This window comes from Numida meleagris, chromosome Z, assembly GCF_002078875.1.
Source record: "Numida meleagris isolate 19003 breed g44 Domestic line chromosome Z, NumMel1.0, whole genome shotgun sequence".
In the NCBI taxonomy this organism is placed as follows: Eukaryota; Metazoa; Chordata; class Aves; order Galliformes; family Numididae; genus Numida; species Numida meleagris.
In genome coordinates, this window is record NC_034438.1 from 34,786,280 (window position 1) to 34,807,400 (window position 21,121).

Here is a 21,121-nt window from a genome sequence, read left to right on the forward strand (position 1 = left end):
CGGACTTCTCACTGATGGGCAATTAAATAACCATTTACTGCCCATACAATCTCTCTAGAAGTTTTGCTGCCTGCTGGTGGCCTGCATTTGCAATACCAAGAGACCACCACAGCAGGTATAGTTGGAAGGCTACAGCCCATCCCTGCTTTTTCGGGTCAGGTTGCATGAGGCTGCAAAAGGAGACTACGAAATATCAAGAGACTTCATGGCCTTCAGAAAGATGTTGAAGGGATTGGGTGCACAGGTGGTCTCTGTCCTCCCAGTTGGGGACTGGGATCTGGGAGGAATGAAAAGATCAAGTAAATGATTGGCTGCATGGATGGTGCCACACTCAGGACTTTGGGTTCTGTCAGATGGGATGCAAATGAGCAGAAGGGGCAAGAACGGTACTGGGCAGCAAGCTGATTGGGCTGCTCAGCAGAGCTTTAAACTAGATTTGATGGCAGGAGGGGATGTACTGCTGAATAACAAAGAAGAGCAAAGGAACACTGCCACTTTAGGAAGCAGCAGGGGAAAACCTGAAAGGAATTATGCAGGGCTCCTCAGAGAAGGTAACACAGCTGATAGCCCACTTAAAGTGCCTCTGTGCCAATGCACATAGTATGGTAAATGTGCAGAAGGAGATGGAAACAATGGTGCAAATAGAAAACTATGACCTAATTGCTATCACAGAAACGTGGTGGGATGAATCACACAACTTAAACACTGCAGTCGGTGGCTACAAATTTTTTGGAAGGGACAGGCAGGTAAAGAGGGGTTTGGATATTGCCTTCTATGTTTAGAAGTAGATAGACTGTGAGGAGCTGCCTCTGAGAAACAGCCATGACCAGGTTACAAGCTTGTGAGTAAAAATTAAAGACTGGACCAATAAAGGACATCTGGTGGGGGTCTACTACAGGCTGCCTGATCAAGAGGAGCCTATTAATGACACCTTCTTTCTTCAGCTACTAGAGGCATTGCGCTCACAGGCTCTCATCCTTATGGGGTATTTCAGCCACCTGGATGCCTGCTGGAAAAGCAGCATGGCAAGCTATAAGCAAACCAGGAATCTCCTGGAGTTGAGGATAACTTCCTGGTCCAGGTATTAGACAAACCAACCAGAGAAGCATTACTGAACCTGGTGATCACCAGTTCATATGAGATCATTATAAATGTTAAGACTGGAGGCAATCTGTGCTGTAGCACTGACACTCTAGTTGAGTTCATGATCTCCAGGAATATGAACCTGGGAAAAAGCAAAGTCAGGACCCTGAGCTTCACAAAAGCTAACTTTCAGCTGTTTAAGGAGAAGTTCGATGAGATCTCCTGAGAAGCTGTCCTTGGGGACAAAGGAATTGAACTCCCAAGAGTTCTCCATTCCTGCATGTAAGAAGTCGTGCAGGGGAGGCAGGAAATGAGCATGGCTGAGCAAGGACCTGCTGATCAGACTGAGGTGTGAGAAGGAAATGCATAGGCAGTGGAAGCAGGGACATGTGGCCTGGAAAGAATATAGAGATGCTGACTGGATGCCTAGAGATGTGATTGGGAAAGCCAAGGCACAGATAGAACCAAATATGGCAAGGGATATTAAAAATAACAAGAAAGGGTTCTAAAGATACACTGATCAAAAGAGGAAGGCCAAGGAGAGCGTACCTCCCTCAAGTAAATTACAAGAGAGAACTGTCTACAACGGACATGGAGAAGGCTTAGTTTTTTTGCCCCAGTCTTCACTGGCTTCTCAGATCTCTCACATCCCTGACGCTCTAGGTAGAGAGCAGGGGAGCAAAATCCCTCTCACTGTAAGTGAAGAGCATGTTCAGGATCATCTCGAGTACTGTGTTCAGTTTTGGGCACCTCAGTACAGAAAGGACATTGAGGTGCTGGAGCAGGTCCAAAGAAGGGCAACAAGGCTTGTGAAGGGCTTGGAGAATATGCCCTACGAGGAGCGACTAAAGGAACTGGGGCTGTTTAGCTGGGGGAAGAGGAGGCAGAGGGGAAACCTTATTGCTCTCTTCAAATACCTGAAAGGTGATTGCAGTGAGAGCGGGGCTGGTCTCTTCTCACTGGTGACAGGTGACAGGACAAGGGGAAATGGCCTCAAGTTGCACCAGGGGAGGTTTAGGTTGGATATCAGGAAAAACTTCTTTCCAGAAAGGGTTGTTAAGCACTGGAACAGGCTCCCCAGGGAGGTGGTTGAATCACCATCCCTGAATGTGTTTAAAAACCATTTGGATGTGGTGCTCAGGGACATGATTTAGCGGTGGGTTGTTGGAGTTAGGGTAGTATGGCTAGATTGCAGTTGGACTTGGTGATCTTGAAGGTCCTTTCCAACCTGAGCAATTCTATGATTCTATGATCTGATGAAATTGAATATGTATGAATATATGGGGCCAGATGACATGTATCGCAGGGTCTTGAAGGAACTGGCTGATGTAAATGCCAAGCCACTCTTCACTCGTATTTGAAAAGTCATGGCTGTGAAGTCCCTTATGAGTGGAAAAAAAGGGAATGTCACCCCCATTTTTAAGAAAGGTAAAACAGAAGACTTGGGAAACTACAGGCTGGTGAGCCCTACCGTGATGCCTGGGAAGATCATGGAAAAGATCCTTCTGGAAGCTATATTATGGCACTGCAAGATGAGTAACTGATTTGAGACAGCTAGCACAGTTTCACCAAGGGCGGACTGTGCCTGACCAATCCGAGTGACAGCATCACCAGACAAAGGAAGAGCAGCTGATATTTACTTTCTGCAAGGCCTTTGGTATGGTCCCACACTACATCATTATCTTTTAAGTTGGAGAGATGCAGATTTCAAGGGTGAACAATCCAGTGGCTAAGGAATTGGTTAGATGGTCGCAGCCATAGGGTTGCAGTCAATGGCTCTAGGTCCAGTTGGAGGCCGGCGAAGAGTGCTGTCCCTAAGGGGTCCGTATTGTAACCAATCTTCTTTAACATCTTTATGAAGACAGTGAAATCAAGTGCACCCTCAGCAAGTTTGCAGATGACTCCAAGCTGAATGATGCAGTTTATATGAGAGAAAGAAGGGATGGTGTGCAAAGGGACCTGGACAAGCTGGAGAAGTGGGCCCACATGAACCCAGTGAAGTTCAACAATGCCAAGTGGAAGCTGCTGTACAAGGTTTGGGGCAATCCCAAACATGTACAGACTGGGAGAAGAAGGCAGTGAGAGCAACCCTGTAGAGAAGGACTTCACAGTTCTTGTGGAAAAAAAGGCTGGATATAAGCCAGCAGTGTGTGATTGCAGCCTGTAAGGCCAAGTGTATCCTGGGCTGCCTCAGGAGAGGTGGCCAGCAGGGAGAAGTGCTTGTCCCTCTCTACTCTGCCCTTGTCCAGTTCTGGTGCCCTCAGAACAAGAACACTGTGGAGCTGTTGGACTGCGTCCAGAGAAAGCCACAAAGATAGGCTGGAGCATCTATCCTACAAAGAAAGACTAAGGGGAGTGGGCTTTTTCAGCCTGCAGAAGGCTTCAGGAAGACTTCACTGTGACATTTCACAATGTCACTTAAAGAGAGTTTTTGAAAAAGATGGGAGACCAACTTTTTACACAGTCAGACAGTGACAGGACAAGGGGGAATAATTTTAAACTAAAATAAGGCAGATTTAGAATAGATGTTAATAGGAAAAGTTTTACCAAGAGGCACGGACTGCCCAGAGAAGCTGTGGATGCCCCATCTCTGGAGGTGCTCAAGGCCAGGTTGGATGGGATCCTGGGCAGCATGAGCTAGTGGGTGGCAACTGTGTCTACGAAAGAGAGCTTGAAACTGGATGATCTTTGTGTCCCAATGAGTTCTGTGATCCAATGATCTTCAGTGTTAATCTGAAAAAGTGCTTCAATGATTGCAGAGTTCTAGAGGCTTTGCAGTTGCTCACAATTGTAAATGAAGGCACTTTCCTCCCTCCTGTGAAATCCTGATCCATCTGACGCTTCCAAAGAACCCCATGTCCAGACTAACCTATATACTTCCAAGTGCTGTGAAGCTACAGTGCCCATTTCTCAGGTGTGGGCACTCCCATGGTGGTTGTCACCAGCTCCTTATGCACAGCACACAGCTTCAAAGTGTGTGTGTTGGCACAAGTTCCCCACAGGCTGGGCTGGAGCACGCTGTCAGCGTGTGTCTGGCAGGACTGACAGCAGCACTTCAGAAGTCACATGGAGCAAGGAAAGCAGCAGTATCCATGTCTCTCCGCTACTGAGGACCCCACATCTGGACGCGGTACTCCAGGTGAGGCCTCACCAGTGCACTGTAGAGGGGCAGTATTGGGCTATTAAAATATAATCTGGTCTAACTAAACAGTACACTGTCTTGATGAGCAAGTGGAGCCCTGCTTTCCATCTGCATGTTTTACATAAGGCAGCAGAGGCCTCTGGAATCCACTGCTGAAGTCAGTTTGGATTACTTATTGTTAGTCTGGTTTTCTAGCCCAAGTAATTGAGCTGTATGTTGTGGAACTCTGGAAAGATCAACATCTGTATAGGAATGCTGCTAATGCCACAGCTTGAAGATAGATGAAATTTAAGTTACAGAGAAAAAAGAGAATGTTTAAGAATGTCCACCTTTGCGCAATACAATAACCTTGCAGAAAGGTGGTGACAGGGCCAAGCCATGGAGCAAACCAAGTCATGTGTCTCTGAATTTGCTAGCTTCCTGTAGCGAAGGATTTTTACCGTGGTTCAGTTTGTCATGGCTTTTTGGCTTTTCCTAAATCTTTTGTAATTCTGGATATTGAGGAGCAACTGACAAGACAAAAGTGTGCCTGAAAATAACAAACGTACATATACTCAGAAAGGGCATCCTGGCATGTATCAAAAACAGTGTAGCCTTCAGGAGCAGGGAGGTGATTGCTACCCTGTACTTAGCAGTAGTGAGGCCGCACCTCGAGTACGGTGTTCAGTTTTGGGCACCTCAGTACAAGAAGGACATCAAGGCCATGGAGCGTGTCCAGAGAAGGACAACAAAGCTGGGGCGTGGCTGAGGGAACTGGGATTGTTCAGTCTCGAGAAGAGGAGGCTCAAAGGAGACCGTATTGCCCTCAACAGCTTCCTGAAAGGAGGTTGCGGTGAGGTGGAGGTCAGCCACTTCTCCCATTTAACTAGAGACAGGACTGGAGGGAATGGCCTTAAGTTGTGCCAGGTTGGATGTTAGGAAGAATTGCTTCTCAAAAAGTGTGGTTAGGCATACTATCGTTCTATAAGCACCTATGATTCTCTAAATGTTGTACTTAGGGACACAGTTTAGTGGGAAATATTGATCGTAGGTGGACAGTTGGACCGTATGATCTTAGAGGCCGTTTCCAACTTTGGTGATTCTGTGACTCTGTGATTGGAACAGGCTGCCCAGGGAAGTTGTGGAGTCACCGTCCCTTACAGTGGTAAAGGAGCAGTGTCCTGCTCACAGGACACATCCAGCTACCACCATGAGGGCTGTGGGTAGGAGAAGAGCCACTGGGCTCAGAAACACCGTGGAAAAGAGGCTCCGCTGAAACCCTGCCTGGTACCCCCAGACCAGACCCCACAGTGCTGCTGCCTTTGCCAAGTCCATATCCCATGGGAACACGGGGTGAAAAAGAGCTGGTGTACTGCTCAAATCCTTTCCATGCTGCCTGTTGTCACCATGGTGTGGTCATTTCCTGGGAGGCTTCCCAAGACATCTCTTCTGGCCTGGGCCTCCAAGATGGTCATTCCCGCTGGCTGTGGCTCCCGTGGCATGGAGACGGTGCACAGCGGGGCTTTTCATTTTCCTCCACAGCTGCACCCCCTCTCCGGTTGCCCAGGAAGGGCCAGCCAGCTGCAGGTGCAACACTGGACACAATGAGAATGAAGCCAGGGCTGCTTTGCTCCACCAGGTGTCAGAGGAATGCTTCAGCCAGCAAGGAGCACCCCAGTGCAACAGGAGCTGGGGCACTGAGCCTAAGGCTGACCTCCTTCCCTGAACATGCCTGCAGTGTTGTGCCTGCGAGGTGGTCCTTGCCAGCCGTCAGTGTCCTGCTTGCAGGGTGCACCCAGCTGCCCATTCTCATAACCACAGCCCTGCCCCAGCCTCTGCTGTGGGAGGACTGCAGACACTTGGATTGTTGCTCTTACACTGAGTGGTATAGAGGCTGGGGACTGTGGGAGCTCCTGTGCAGAGTGTCCGAAGGGAAAGCTGTGAAACGGCTCTGTGTTGGCTCTTGGGCCAGGTGGGATCTGCGTATGCTGCTCAGAAGAAAAAAAACGGAACACAACATTTGTCTAGGATCTATTGTTTATTATTTGCATCTGTGTAAATTTCAGTACATGACTGAATTTCTACACCATTTTCTTCTGTTGTTTAGCACATCCTGGTCGTTTCCAACCAACCTGGCCAACTGCACCTTTATTCTATGTACAGTCAGTATTTTTGAAATACCGCATATGCATATATGAGCTCCGAAAAACAACATGCAAGGTAAATTGTTGCCATGAATCTGATAAAAAAGTTAGGCAAAAGAGTCAATCCCCCCATTAGTGTGTTATGGCTTTACACAAGTATCAGATGTCCAAACGAACAATTAGAAATGCTTCTCGGTAAAGGCACTTACTGTTTTTAAATACTTCTAAATTTAGTTCTGTTGCATCGAGAAGTCTGTCTCCTAGATCATACTTTCATAACATGGTAGAACAGCCCAAATTGGCAGCATTAGTAAAAGGGGAAAAAAAAGTTCTCCTGTTAAAGTATGAAAATACTAACAATTAACACAAACTTTGAAACAGGATTTGGTCCTTTCGAAACAGGCAACAGAGTTCAGGCGATAGTGATTTCTTTTCTTAGATGCTAACAGAATAGCATATCCCCAAAAAACAAGTCTTCCAGTTTCAGCCTATGGATATGTCTAAGTTGTGCAGCACACCTACTAATTATCCCCAACAAAAATACAGCTTCACAAGACTAACTTCTGCTCCACTTTGGCTGGGAAGGAAGAGAGCCTCAGAACAGCATTCTACTTGCATGGACCAGCAAGCCTACAGTTCTGTGTCTCTGTATCTGGATGGCTGTCCGTAATAACCTTTCTTGGAGTGGTCTGAGAGCTGCCGACGGTACTCTTCCTCCTCCTCTCCATCACTGCCACAGCTGCCACGATCCTCCAGGTAAGGTCTGGTAGGAGGTTTCTGGGGTTCTGGAGGTCGGCAGCTATCAAACACGGGGGNGGGGGGGGGGGGGAAGATAACGCTTACTTCCATTCTGAAAATCTGAAAACAGTAATACCTAGTATTGACTTTATGGTCACACACAACAGAGAGCCACATGGAGCCAATGAAGCCACTTCTAGCCCGTTTTACCTCCATCAACATTTGTATGGCCATGGTAAGTCTACCGAGAGAAGCATCTTATTTCCAGCAATCTGGAGCTTCATATTCAGATTTGATCCACTCAACACGCCTAGAAGAATGCCAAATTTAAAAGTACTAACTACTCTGCACCTCACCCAACCTGATCAAGAGCTTTGCTGCTCTTTACTGCCTGAGAGGCTTCTACGCTATTGCTGCTACCCCAGCTGAGTGACGTCTTCCTCAAACTGTTTTGCACCATCCTTTTCTGCACCACTCTTTGTACATCTGCTTCCTTTCCTTGCATCTCTAGTCTTCTGTCTCAAGGTCTGAGATGTATTTTTTAAACTCATAGCCTTCCCTCCTCATTCAAGGCTCTCACGATGGCTCCCACCTCAAAAAAAAAACAGGCACAAATAATCTGTATATTTCCTTTCTATACCCTTTGCTGCTGCCCATTTAACGTGACATCAAGCAGACGTACGTAAATGCAGTCTGCCAGTGGCGTTTCGCCAGTGTCAAAACCCATTATTTTTGCAGCCCCACACTATATGCAAATAAGGTGTCACCCTCTTTCCATATTGCCACGGTGCCCCTTTCCAGGGCAGCCATTAACAACATGCCTCTAAACTGCTAACAGCACTGTCTTCTGGAAGTAGGCAAATACTGTGTATATGTGGTTAAAAATTTCTTTTTTGCTACTTTCTATAAAGCTTCTAAACCCCATATAAAAGTCTTTAACCCACCAAGCAAACCTGAAATTAAAACTCTGCTTTCTGCATTTTAGTACATTTCTGCATTTTAAATTATATACTGTGACATCAAAGGATTTGACTCTTTAGAAAGAAGTCCCACTTCTACTGGCTGCAGCTAAGAAGCAAGAAAAACTTGAAGAGTTATGTAGAGAACAAAACAACAGTGTTTATGTCTGGGTGACTGCAGAGATTGAAGCTGACACAGTGGTCATACAATTAAGAAATCACTGAACTTTAATGAAAGAGTCTAACAATTTCATCAGACCGGTTAGCTTCAAAAAGGAGTTCTCTCCTCAACTGTGCCTTGATGGGTGACCTCAGCAAAGTTTCATTCTTGGTTTCCCTACCCAGGCATTACATCTGCAACTGACTAAGCACCTAAGTAATTAAAACAGCAGTTATTCATTAGGATAAACTAACAGTCACCAAATGTCTAGCACAGAAAGAATGGACTTCAAAGGACATGAATGCAGAAAAGTGTCTGAGTTAGATTAATAATAACTGGAACTAAAAACTGACTGTGCAAGTCTCTCAGAAAACAAACACAATTGTTTCTTCCTAGCTAAATAAAATACTATTAATACACTAAAAGAAAAATCATGAAAAATGAGAGGAGTTAACTGAAGTTTTGCCTCAGCCTTATAGTAATTTTCAAGGCACCACAACAAAGCAATTACCGAGGTAGGGCTGTTTTTATGAATAAAAGCTATCCTCTTGACAGTGAACTACATATTCAAGACAGAATACTTTAAATTGCATATGCCTTACCTCACGGGCTGGGGCCAGTTCTGGTCTGGCTTCTGTGTTTTGACAGGGACAGCATAAATATCTGGGTGCTTCTGGGCTATTTCAATCTTTAAAATAAAGTTGGAGAAAATAACTTTTCATTTTAAGTCTATCCATGAGGCAACCCTACATAATAGACATAGCACGTCACAGCTACATCTGAAACAATTAAAGCACAAACTGATTAATGATCTTATTCATATTCCTGCATTTGCAAGATCTTTTGCTAGAGTACTGATTAAAAGTACATGTGGAAATGATTGCAAGAACAGAAGGATTTTTAAAATACAGCTTGCTATAACTACAACAAGAAGCCAAAAATTATACTCTCTTTTTACATGCAAATCCACACAGTGGTATTTCCCATTGTGTAATTTACCACTTCCCACTCCAGAATCAACACAATGTAAGTGCATGGTTTTCACTTTCAGGATGCAGACTGTTCTGTATGCTGGAAAGCAATACAAGGGGAGAATGCATTTTTTCATACCCTAGCATTCTGGGCCTCCTGTAGCTCTTGCATTCTTTGCATCCTTGCCTTGTGATCCATCTCCTCAAATATTTTGACTTTCCTCAGTACAGATTTTGGAGTATTTTCTTGTTCATTTCCTTCCTCTTCCAACTTTCCCTCCTCTTCTTCTTCTGCACTTAGGACTGCTGGCTGAGTATTTCTCAGGATGGGACGCCCAAAAGTAGGTTTCACAGAAACAGGTGGTGGTGCTGCTTTGGCTGATACCATTGAAGTCTCACTGCTGACACTGATGTTACTTGGTCTGGAGTCATAGTTCTTAGGGAAGTCATACAGATCCTCTTTGTTTTGTAACTTCCCCTAGAAGTGTTAATAATAAGTTTACAATAGCAATTTCATATTATTACCTGAAATGAAGACTTTAATCTGAAGTTAATCATTTTGCCTTTGTATTTAGTAGTGTCACTCACTGTTCAAGGAAAATCTTGAAAGGTACTTGAACATTTGGATAATTTGGGTAGCCATACATCCATATGCTACACATCAACCTACAGAAGAGTAGCACATTTAGATTTATTGGTACAATTCTTTGAAGATTACCATAACTACAAGACATTCCAAGGGAGAATGCAGAAAATACTGAACACCAGATGATTTGTCCACACTATCTAATACAAAAGATTGCTGCCTGGAGTTTAGAAGTGCACAGCACCATGCCTATTTTCTCTTCCACCACTTTTTTCATTGTTTGCGTCCAGCTTGGCCCTACCCCCATTGCTAAGCGTACTTCGATGTATATGGAATGTATTTGTACATGGAACGAAGACTGTGAGAGCACCCAGTCTTGTGCAGAAAAGACTCTACGGTCAGTGGAAATCAGAAATTGCAAGAGTAGAATTTGGTCTCCAAGCATCATCATTTTTTTTCCGTTTCATTCCTGAGTAAGGTTTGAATAGCTGGTTAACAACAATTTAGTCATGGAAACTGATGACAGAGGTGGTAGATTCTGTTTTTGCATTTCACAACAATGGCCCATCAGATATACTTTTCTTAATGATTAGCTTAGATTTGTCCTCGCTGCTGTCAAAAAGCGCCTTTCAATTAATTAGCAGACACAAAAAGCAGTATCATGTCTTTTTCCATATAGAGATCTCACAAATTTGAAGACAACTGTAATACTTTTTGTTTCTGCTGGGATTTGAAACCCCCTAATTCACTCGCTCCACGCTTTCCTTGTTTTCTAGTCTTTGATCATTCCAGCTGCTTTTCCTAATGTGCCACCCTGAGAAGTTCTCCTGAAAGAGGAACTTTGTATTCTGTTTCTACAAGTTTACCTTAGGTGGTTCAGGCTTGAATGCTGGAGGTGGACTAGGTTCTCTAAGGATCTCCCTGCTACCAGCTTTCCTCAATGGAGTTCTTTGTTCCAAGCTAAATTTCTTTATATTCTGTGAAAGAACATAAGAGATTAAAAAAAAAATGCAGTATCCAGTAATTCAACCATTTTTGGACTCTCTCATGTTTACTATTTTGGGAACAATAACCAAAAGTTAGAGGACTGTCAGCATCTGATCATAATCACTGCACATGTAATTGTCAAGTTCAAGGTCATGAGACATCAGCAGAAACCTATAGAGTTAAACAGAGCAGCAGAGGTATTATTACTTTTGCCCTCCAGAAGATACTTCTGAAACACTATCATAGGTAACATAATGCTGCACCTTAAAGAAAGCACAAGAGAATTTTTTTTTTTATTTCTAGGCCACATATACAAGGCTTTCAGAAAGTGCAAAGCACAGCCTTATTGAAAATCCAGGCATCTCACCTCCTCATGATGTACAGGTTCAGAGGACCGGCCAACAGATGAAACTCTTGGTTCATCCAAAGGTTCATCAAGTTCATTATCAGTGTATGCACCTCCTTCTCCATCTGTATCTTCTAAGTCACTGATCAACCGACTGTCACAACTCAAATAGTCAGCACCCATGGCAGTAAGGTAAGACATGCGATCATCTGCGTCATCTTCCATGCCATCCACCTGCAGAAAAGTTATTAAGAATTAAGGAATAAAGATACAGAAATAAGAATTAGAGCTTAGACAGGTCATGATATCATGCTAAACAACTACTTAAGAATGCCTTTGCAGAACCAAGAGAAATTCTAATGCAGAACTGTAAGTCCTGTGAAGTTTATTCCTCCTCACCACTCTCTCCTAGCCACAGCATTAGTGAACAAAGTTCCAAAGTATAACAGAAAAATAGGTAATTTTTAGTTACCACGACAGACATCAACTGACTACTTGTCTAATATATCCAGCATGAGCTAACAAAAATTAGAACATTTTCCCTGGCAAGAGATTATCTTGAGACATCTGTATAGATTTGCATGGACTGATTGCTTACCTTTCCTTCTGACACCCAAACCGCTTCACCTTGCTGTTGCTGAATTGTATCCTTCAGGCTACCATACCAGCTATCATTAGCTGAATTCAAATTGATGGTGGCTATACAAAATTAAGGAGAAAGTATTTATACACAGCAAACACAATCTGATCATTTATGTGAGAGTGTTAAACAGACATTTCATTTAAATAACAAACATGCAGTAATTTTATTTTGTTTGTCCACATCCTAAGATTATTAACTCACATATTTATTGCCTTGGAAAGACAGTATGCTGATTCTCAGTTCTTTTTGTATAATAATTTGGCAAAAACAAGGAATTTTGAGAGGAAGTCAAAGAAGAGATTGCTCATGACCATACCTTCACACTCCTAGTTCCAGCCAGCATATTGAGTTAATATGCAGAGCAGTGAGTGGATGTCTGAAGACTGACACAGTCGCATCCACTGATAAGCAGGTTTGACACACATTCTTCCTTACCTGTAAAGAGGTGGGAACAAGTTTTCTTCAGCTTGCTTGCTTGCTCATAAAGCTTCCTTGAGCTCTTGTTAGATGTGGAACACAGCCTTTGTCTCATTGTTTTCACACCCTGCTTACTGTCTGGGTTGAAGAAGACTACAATGGGAAACCACTGGGTATAATTTAGCAGATCCACTGCTTTAGGAGTCACATCCAAGAGAGCATGTTTATCCTGTTAAGAAGAAAGCCCAATCAGTGTTCTGCCTGTACAGACTAAGGGGCAGGATTTGGAAAATCTTATCCTGGGAAATCTAGGATGTCTTCCTCCACAGGAGGCCACAACTTGTTGGATTTTTTCCCTACAGTTATATTGCATTCAGAAGTCACAGCAGGCAACATTTTCCCTGCAGCTCCATTTTTCTGAAAAGCTTTTGCCTGTCTCCACATTCTCATGTTCATTAACTAACTCATATTAAGTTAAATACATTTACTCTACTGAATTTAACTAGCTTTTCTCTCTACTTGTGCATACCACAGCTTCCACCACCCCAAGTATTCCGGGTGTTAACTATGGAATTTTATCTACACTTATTAGCTGAGGAAAGTCTTTTTTTACTTTAAAAAATTGTAATAATACATATTTTTTCTCAGCTACCTCTAGTGTTAAGATAAATAGGATGTGTGCTGTAGTGAGGCCAAAGCTCTGAATAGCCTTCTGTGTCACATTTTAACCCCTCTGGCACTGCCTTTATTGGGCTCAGGATAATAAGCAGCAGAGTACATTCTTTAGCCTACTTTTTTAGGTGCTTTGATTAAAACCTATTTACTTTATCCCCAAACAGTAGTACAAAAAGAGTCAGTGCAGCCTCAGTAGATATCACAGCTATCACAACCCCTTCCCATTCAGTTCACATAAGGGTAACTGAAGCAATCTAAAATATTAGATTTCTGATGGCAACTGCAATGTGTAGAGCACTGCAAGACAGAAAGACTACACTGGCAAATTCAGGAAGCACACCATACAATGTAGACACCCCTCTGCTTCAATTTAGAATGGACTAATATAGCAGAATTTAATTTTTAGTACCAGCTTCACATTCTCATTTAGAGAGCAGCTATCAAAATTGTACAAACTGATCTTAAATACATTTCAAAACAGTGCTACCATTAGACAAGTCTGCTTATCACAGAAATAGATGCAGTGAACGTAGGAGAATTCCCAAGTTTTAAGAGCAAACAAACTTAATAATATCCCTTTAAGAGTAAGCGATTCTCATAGAAAAATACTCTACCTGCTCAATGATTTGCCTCACAGTGTTCAAGCGTACTACCCCAGTTGCCTTCTCTGAACCTGCATCTCTGGGTTCTGTCTCTGCAAAGAAAACAATTTAGCTCATCTGTAGTAGCTGGGAAGGTATGAGAACAAGTTACCCATTTTTTCAGCTAAAGATGATAAGGAAGCTAGGAGGACAACTTACTTGCAGTCTGGTACAGGTGAGGCAAGTCATTTGACAGCTTCTCCATAGCAACATCCGCAATAGGGCCAAATATCACAACAGGTCGCTTAAAACCAGCTGCAAAAACATAGTTGGAAAAAAGATAAGCCCAGTAAGATTGCTTTTATGTATTTATGTGAATTAGTACAAAGTATCCTCATTTACTCTGCAAAGTTAGCAATGTGTTCAAGATATCATGAGAAACACTTAAGAAATTTTATTTCTTGAAAGTTGGTACAACAGTACAACTTGAAGAAAACTTCATCAGCTGAGAAAGCATAACTGTATTTTAGTTTAATTTTCTTATTCCTCACAATGATGATGGGTTGAGATGATTCTACATTCTCAAAATGCATGGCGTATCTTCAGCAATCTTTCCATCCACAAAATAACACGACCCTTGACCCAATGGGATCTCCGAGACTAAAGCTACAAATGCTAAATCAGCTGCAGGGCAGCCTAAAGAAGCAAAAGAAATGCAAAATTCTGTTATGTTGATATCAAAAGAAGTGCCAATATAGTCCTTGCAAGTGGGTGAATGCCATTCACCAAGTGGGTGAATGCAGCATTTCTTGGTCTTCATTGGTGAGTTCCTTTAAAATACATTTTACTGTTTTTTTTTTCTTCTTTTTTTTTTTTCCACAATGCTACCATGTGCAAATAGATGTCCAGGAAATTACTCTGACTTACCCTAAATCATGTGCAATATAGCTAATTTGGAGTCACAGAGACAGACCATATCAACTCCAATTTCATTTCAACCATCTACTGACTATATTTAGGTTTTACTTGCTCTGAAGTTACTGTTAAGTGATGCTTACGAGCGCACTAGAAACGGTGATTCATGTCAGTCACATGAACTGTACTTTCCAAGCTAGCCACAGAGAAGTTCAGGAAACAAAGGAAAAAATCATACTTGTTTCTTCTTTTCTTCATTTTCAAACTTGAAATTGGCATTTGTAATTTAGAGGCAAGTGAGAACAACAGCAGTTTAGAAAACATAGAAGGCTTTCTTTTTAAAGTAGTTAACAGTGTCCAGAAATATGCATTCTGATAAAAAACATTATCTCTTTCTGTTGTTCAAATTTAACACTGAAGCCTAAGTTGTTCCAAATCACTGATTTAGCTGAACAAACTTTGGGACACTAAAAGAGCCAGCAATAAATGGACAGCTGGCTACAGCAGTCTCACTTACCTTCACGCAACTGAACTCGCTCATAAGCTGGGAATTTTGTGCTCACTGATACAATAGCTGTCAGATCTTCACGACTCTTCCTCAAATTCTTCTTCACTCCAGATCGCTGGCCACGTGTTCTCCAGAAGTCTGCCCTGTCACTAGAGCCATCTTTCTGGGCATTTTGAACACTGGCCATCTGCTCGGCTCTGACAGAGAAAGCACAGTACTTATTTGTATGCATCTAGTCAAAAATGGGCAAAAGGACTTTCACTGGAGAAATGAGTTTTGAATTCGCAACCGGTAGTTTGACAGCTAGGCAGCCATTAAGTGGAAAGTTGAAAAGGATAGAAATCCAGGTTCTTCTGCCTTGGAGCAAACTCAGCATGAGAATGATGATCCAGTTTGCCAAAGCTACAAAATTGCTGCATCAGTCCACTGGTTTTAAACTGATAACTCATACAGGCATAAATAGAAGAATGCAACTGCACAGGACTGTGAAAAAAAGAGCAACCAAGAACTGATGGCCTAAATAATTACAGCTATTATTCTCTTCTTCATTAGAACTTTTAAGTCACTACAGTATAGAAATAAAGGCTGGTTTGGACAGATTAATTACCAGAGAGTACAGAATGTACTAACCAGGAAAGAGGCAGGGGAACCATGTATGAACCATATTTCAGGAACTTCTGTACAATGCAACTGAGAACGTTTTTTTTTTTAATCCCCATCATAAAATCATGACCACATTCAAGGATTTAAAGGCTGAAGTCTAAAAAAACATCCTTATCATTTTTGCAGATGAATTTTAATTCTCTTATTCAGTGCACAATTATGGACACTTCCTTTCATCTCACATTAACTTTTACTGACACAGTGTAGTTAAAGCAAAATAAGAAAAAAAACCCCATTGCTGTGGTTTAACTCCATAGTTCATGCAAAAATGACTAATTTGGCTACCAAGAAATACTAGCTTGGACTAAATTCTTGAAACATTTTCTGCAAGAATTTACAAAGAGTTCAAGCACTAGATCTTTTAAAAGGTTAATCATCAGGGTATCCTTGCATATGCAGTAGTTAGGGCTTGCTGGGTTTAGGTTTTTTGTTTGGTTTTTTAAAGTTATTCTCAAGCAAATAAAGAACCCTCTACCCATTTTGTACAAGAGGAATTGAAGAAGCTAATGGTCAAAGCTTAGGTGATTACTGAATCATGACCTCTGCAACCTGTGTTGCAAAAGCCCAGCTCAGTGTGTTGTTAAGACCATCCTTTCTCTCATCATCTTTTCACACGATACCACCATCTAAAATCCACAGTTTCACAGGAACAATTGTTGTGAAAGTAAAGACAGAACAATTTCTTCATTCTTGTAAGGAAGAAGGAAAAAAAAAAAGGTATGACATAGGAAGCAAAAATCTTCTCTAAAAAAAAGAAAACCACCTTTTTTAACAAGGAGTAGGACAACAGAATGTCAGCTTACCTGCTCCTATTTGGAATGAGGCCCTTTTCAAGTTCATTTCCAATTCTCACAGCCAGCCAGTTTCCCAGTTTGCCATCATAAAGCGTATCAACTACTCTAAAGATCTCCCCTCTGGTGAAGGCTAAGCTCTGTGGTGACTCTTTTTCACACTCAAAGTGGCTTCTGATGAAGAATGAATCTCCTCTGCCACAGGCCATGATGTCTCTGTATACTAAAAAAGGAACTCCATTTAGTTTATGATTTTTACATTTGAAAGAAAGATTAAACTGTCATTCTAGATAAGAGTTTTAAAATTAAAATCATATAATTAAGGCTGGAAAAGACCAATAATACCATCTAGTCCAACCATCAACCCATCACCACCATGCCCACAAAACCATGTTCCTCACTGCTGCATCTACACTCTTCTTGAAAACCTCCAGGGACAGTGACTCCACAACCTCCCTGTTCTAATATTCCTCACCACTCTACGAATAATTTTTTCCTGAGATTCAACCTGAAGCTTCCCTAGAGCAACTTGAGGCCACTACCTCTTGTCCTACCGCTAGTCACATGGGAGAAGAGGCTGACGCTATCTCAGCATGACCTCTTTTCCGGGAGTTAGGTGCAGAGAGCAATAAAGTCTCCTTTAAGCCTCCTTTTCTCCAGTACAATCCCAGTTCCCTCAGCCGCTCCCTGTAAGACCTGTGCTCCAGACCCCTCACCAGCTTTGCTGCCCATGTCTGGACACATTCCTGAGCCTCCACACCTTTATTGTAGTGAGGGGCCTAAAACTGAACACAGTACTCAAGGTGTAGCCTCACCAGAGCTGAGTACAGGGTAAAGATCACTCTCTGCTCTTGCTGCCTACACTATTTCTGATACAAGCCAGGAAGCCGTTGGCGCTCTTGGCCACCTGGGCACACTGCTGGCTCATGTTGAGCCGGCTGTCAGCTAACACCCCCAAAACTTCTCCTTTGTGCTGCTTTCCAGCCACTCTGCCCCAAGCCTGTAGAGGCCAAAGTGCAGGACACAGCACTTGGTCTTGTTGAAGCTTGTACACTTGGTCTCAGCCAATCAGTCAAGCCTGTCCAGATTCTGCTGTAGGGCCTTCCTATCCTCATGCAGATTGACACTTCTTTCGCATTCATTCCATTCAATTCTTCCACTCCACTCAAAAATACACAGAAGAACAGCCTCCACAACAACTACCCTGCATCTACATTATCAATAACGTTCTATATTTGTACACATATAGCCATTATAGCAAAAGGGAAGCATGAACTTGCACCCTCAAAAAGCAAAAGGCAGCTAGGGTACTTCAGTATTAAAGCAGGCGATGTCGTCAAACAGGAAAGCAAGAGGCTTGCTCCTTAACTGCTCATCAAATTGCCCACTTTCTGCCGTGAATACTTTATGACTGCCAAAGCACAGCTGAAAAGGAATGTAAACACCAGATTCTGGTCAGCTGCTACATGCAGAAAAGCAGAAGGAACAAGCAGTATGTTACCAGGATTAAGAAAAGATGGTACTTGCTAATAATGAAAAAGGTGATTAAATGTTCTGATAGACATATCACACAGGCATCTCTATGATCCCTGTGGTATGGAAGACAGCTGTCTCATATGCTACTGAAAAAGTAACTAAAATGCTGTCAAGAATAAGAAACAGAGAAGTTATCTGTAGTTTCATTGACAGAATAGATCATAACATCCTTCCGAAACTTCCAAAAGCTTCATAGATTCATTTTGTTAAAAGCACCTACCTTCATATTTGCTTTGAGCCAAAATTGTCACTGTATCACCTTTGGGAATTTCTAATAGGTATAAAACAGCATCCTCTCGAACAATGCCTCTAAAATCTTGAGTGTTTACCTACGTACCAAAAAAATAAAATAACACCTGAAAAAAACAACAATTAAAAAGAATACCCAAAGCTTTTTGTTTAACTTAAAAAAAAAAATCTTATATATTATCTTCCTCTTTTTTCTATATTTATTTATTAGGTCAATATGGGTATTTTAATCTAGCCATTCACAGTAGTCTTTCTCAAATAGTAAGGTTCTGGATGTTCAATGCTAGATTGTTTCAATTTCTTTTACTACTTGCATAGTCTCCAACAGGCCTTGAAAATTAGCCTCCTAAAACTGAATTTAAAAAAAAAGGAGAATGAAAAAGCACAAAATAGCATAGAAGAAATAATTCAGAACCCAGGAAAACCAGTTGCTGCTATCCAAACAAGTTGAAGAAAAACGAAAAAAAAGAGAAATATACTGGCTTCAATTTTTTTTTTTCTCACTCCGAGACTAGGAGGAAACAGTGTACAGAAAAATTATTCTCTTCCATCTTGAGGTATTTTTTAAAATTAATCTTTCCCTTATCTACTCTTTCCCCAGAATTTTACACAAATTAACACTTGGTATCTAATTTGAGTTCTCCTTTGTAAGATGATTTCAGTAAGAACCCTCCACACACATTTACGCATCAAGCAAAAACTTCACTTTCTGAGAACATCATTTATTCTATATTGCCAATAAAAAGCAAACAAAAAATTACAAAAGCTTGAATTTCAGGGACACGTACTCATACCTTGAGAATCTGATCTCCTTCCTGAAGGCCTTCCTGGTCAGCTGAGGTGCCTTCTTGAATTCCAGCAATAAATATCCCTACATCATTTCCACCAGCAAGCCGTAGACCCACACTGTCCCCTTTCTTGAATCTCACCATTTTCGTATTAGGACTACAAGATGTATGGGCAGAAAAACGACAGCCAGACATTAGGCATATGACAGTAATAGGTTGTCAAGAGCAAAAAATTGCAACTTAAAAAAACATGTTAGTAATACGCTTATCCCCTTCCTGTCACTAGATAGGCTGTACTTACCCAGGTAATGCTTCAAAGAAAGAAAGCAAAAAATTTACATTTTTCAGAGTAGAAACTAAGTTAGAAAGAGAGACCAAGTGACATACCCATACGTGACAGGAAACGAATTCTTGGTTTCTGACATCCTGAAATTACTCTCTACCTATTGGACCTTCTGTCACATAAGCAGCTTTTTTTTTTTTGTATGAAAACAGCCTGAGTAATAAGTAATCTCACTCATAGTTTTTTCCTCCAAGTACCCATAACCATCATACAAATGAAATTTAGGCCTATTTTCTTTGCAGTTTAACATTTATTAGATCACACGGAACTTTTGTTAACTTGAACTGACAAATACTTCAAAATATGTTATACCGTTATGTTAACTGTCATACTTTTCATATTTCGGAAAGGAAGAGGCTACAGGATTAGGTTCAGCTTTTTTCCTGTCAGAAAAGCTGTGTGCCTAAATGACCTTCCAACACAGAGGACAGTATTTATCTGTCAGCCTTTCTCACTAATACCCTAAGCCTGTATTATAATTTCCCCTTCACAAAAATAATCACTCGATTAATTTGTACATCAATGACAACACATGCAAGGTCCAGCCCCAGGGAAGATCTGAGAAGAGAATCAATTTGAGAAAAAAACTTCCAGACACACAATTTTTAGGGTCTCCCTTACAATCTCAGTGCTCCTCTCCCTTTAATTTTTGTATTTGGAAACAAAGAGAACATGTATGTTGATTTCATATTAATACTCTTTACAACCTTTAGTATCTTAATTCTTAAAGCAACAACAGTGCCAGATTAAAATTGATCACTGCTAAAACTGCCAACGCCCCCACCTCCACAAACTTTGCAAGCAGTATTTTTTTTTCATTCAGAGCACATCTAAAATGGCATATGGACTACACAGGCTTGAGTTTGAAGAAAAGATGCAAACTTCTGTCTAGAATTTTTCAGCTTGTGTAGAAACATGTCTGGCCTTCTCTTCCAACAGACTTGTTCCCAGTTAGAGAATGTTCTCTTTATATCTTAGTATAAGGGAAAGGGGAGTATTGTCTTTTGTAAGTACAAAATAATGAAGAGGTGTAAAATACATTATATACATTCCATAGCTTTACACAGGTTAGAATGGACCTGTGCTCAAAGTAGCTGTGTTGATCAATTACACTTTTAAGTATCACTGATGGTGGAGATACCACAAGATACATGGGAAAGCTGTTCAAGTGGTTAATCAAACTCACAGAAAAGTTTCTCTCTTTATACCAAGCCAGAGTTTTGTATGTTCCAGCTTGTGTCTGCTGCTCTTCATCCTACCACTGTGCCCCTCTGAGAAGAAGGGCTCTATTTTCTCTGCATGCAGTCATTAGGTAGTTGGAATCCCATCCCAACACTGCCTTCTGTTCTCTACTCTCCAGGCTTGACAACCTCCATTCTTAGTCTCTTCTCATGTGTCATATGCCAACTTCCTTGATGTGCCACAGCCAGATTTACTCCAGTGTGTGCATGTCTTTTCTTGGCCTGGAGAAGGGACACCAAACTCCAAAAGCTATCCCATAAGTGCAAAATAGAGAACAAAAACATACCATGGTGTAAATTCCTATGAATGCACAGAAGCACAGGGTGCTGCTATGTCTTCCAGGCATACGATGTCTATATTCTCCATAAAAATACTTCTAAAACTATTTTTTTTCCAAGTATATACAGTTAGAAGGCACATGATCTTGGTGTTAAACTTTAAAAGGAGTATCACTCCAAATGTACTATTGAAAGTCCGAACATATGCAACCACTAGCTGCATGCGAGTCATGAAAACACTGAGAGCAAAAGAACAGGGAATATGTCTCCTTACCCATATATTGCTTCATCTTCAGGGCTGGGTTTAAGAATCGTTCTTGTAACTGCTTTTGGTTGGGACACTGTATGTAAAAAAAAGTCAGTGGAAGTTACTAAACTATAAAAAAAAAAGTTCAAT

At 41.6% G+C, this 21,121-nt stretch overlaps 1 protein-coding gene across 2 annotated transcripts in view; it reads right to left on the bottom strand.

Annotated features, from left to right (window-relative positions):
* Positions 6,224 to 21,121, bottom strand: part of TJP2 (tight junction protein 2) — a 63,629-nt gene continuing 48,731 nt past the window's right edge. For both annotated transcript variants that reach the window (XM_021379883.1, XM_021379882.1), the window contains 14 exons: positions 20,999 to 21,065; positions 18,868 to 19,018; positions 18,045 to 18,153; positions 16,301 to 16,511; positions 14,844 to 15,031; positions 13,631 to 13,726; positions 13,445 to 13,524; positions 12,174 to 12,384; positions 11,694 to 11,794; positions 11,117 to 11,329; positions 10,629 to 10,739; positions 9,316 to 9,654; positions 8,808 to 8,893; positions 6,224 to 7,147 (listed from right to left, as the gene is read on the bottom strand). In XM_021379883.1, the coding sequence (XP_021235558.1) occupies positions 6,979 to 7,147; positions 8,808 to 8,893; positions 9,316 to 9,654; positions 10,629 to 10,739; positions 11,117 to 11,329; positions 11,694 to 11,794; positions 12,174 to 12,384; positions 13,445 to 13,524; positions 13,631 to 13,726; positions 14,844 to 15,031; positions 16,301 to 16,511; positions 18,045 to 18,153; positions 18,868 to 19,018; positions 20,999 to 21,065 (2,132 nt within the window). In that variant the 3' untranslated portion in view covers positions 6,224 to 6,978. The remainder of the gene's footprint in view (positions 7,148 to 8,807; positions 8,894 to 9,315; positions 9,655 to 10,628; positions 10,740 to 11,116; positions 11,330 to 11,693; positions 11,795 to 12,173; positions 12,385 to 13,444; positions 13,525 to 13,630; positions 13,727 to 14,843; positions 15,032 to 16,300; positions 16,512 to 18,044; positions 18,154 to 18,867; positions 19,019 to 20,998; positions 21,066 to 21,121) is intronic.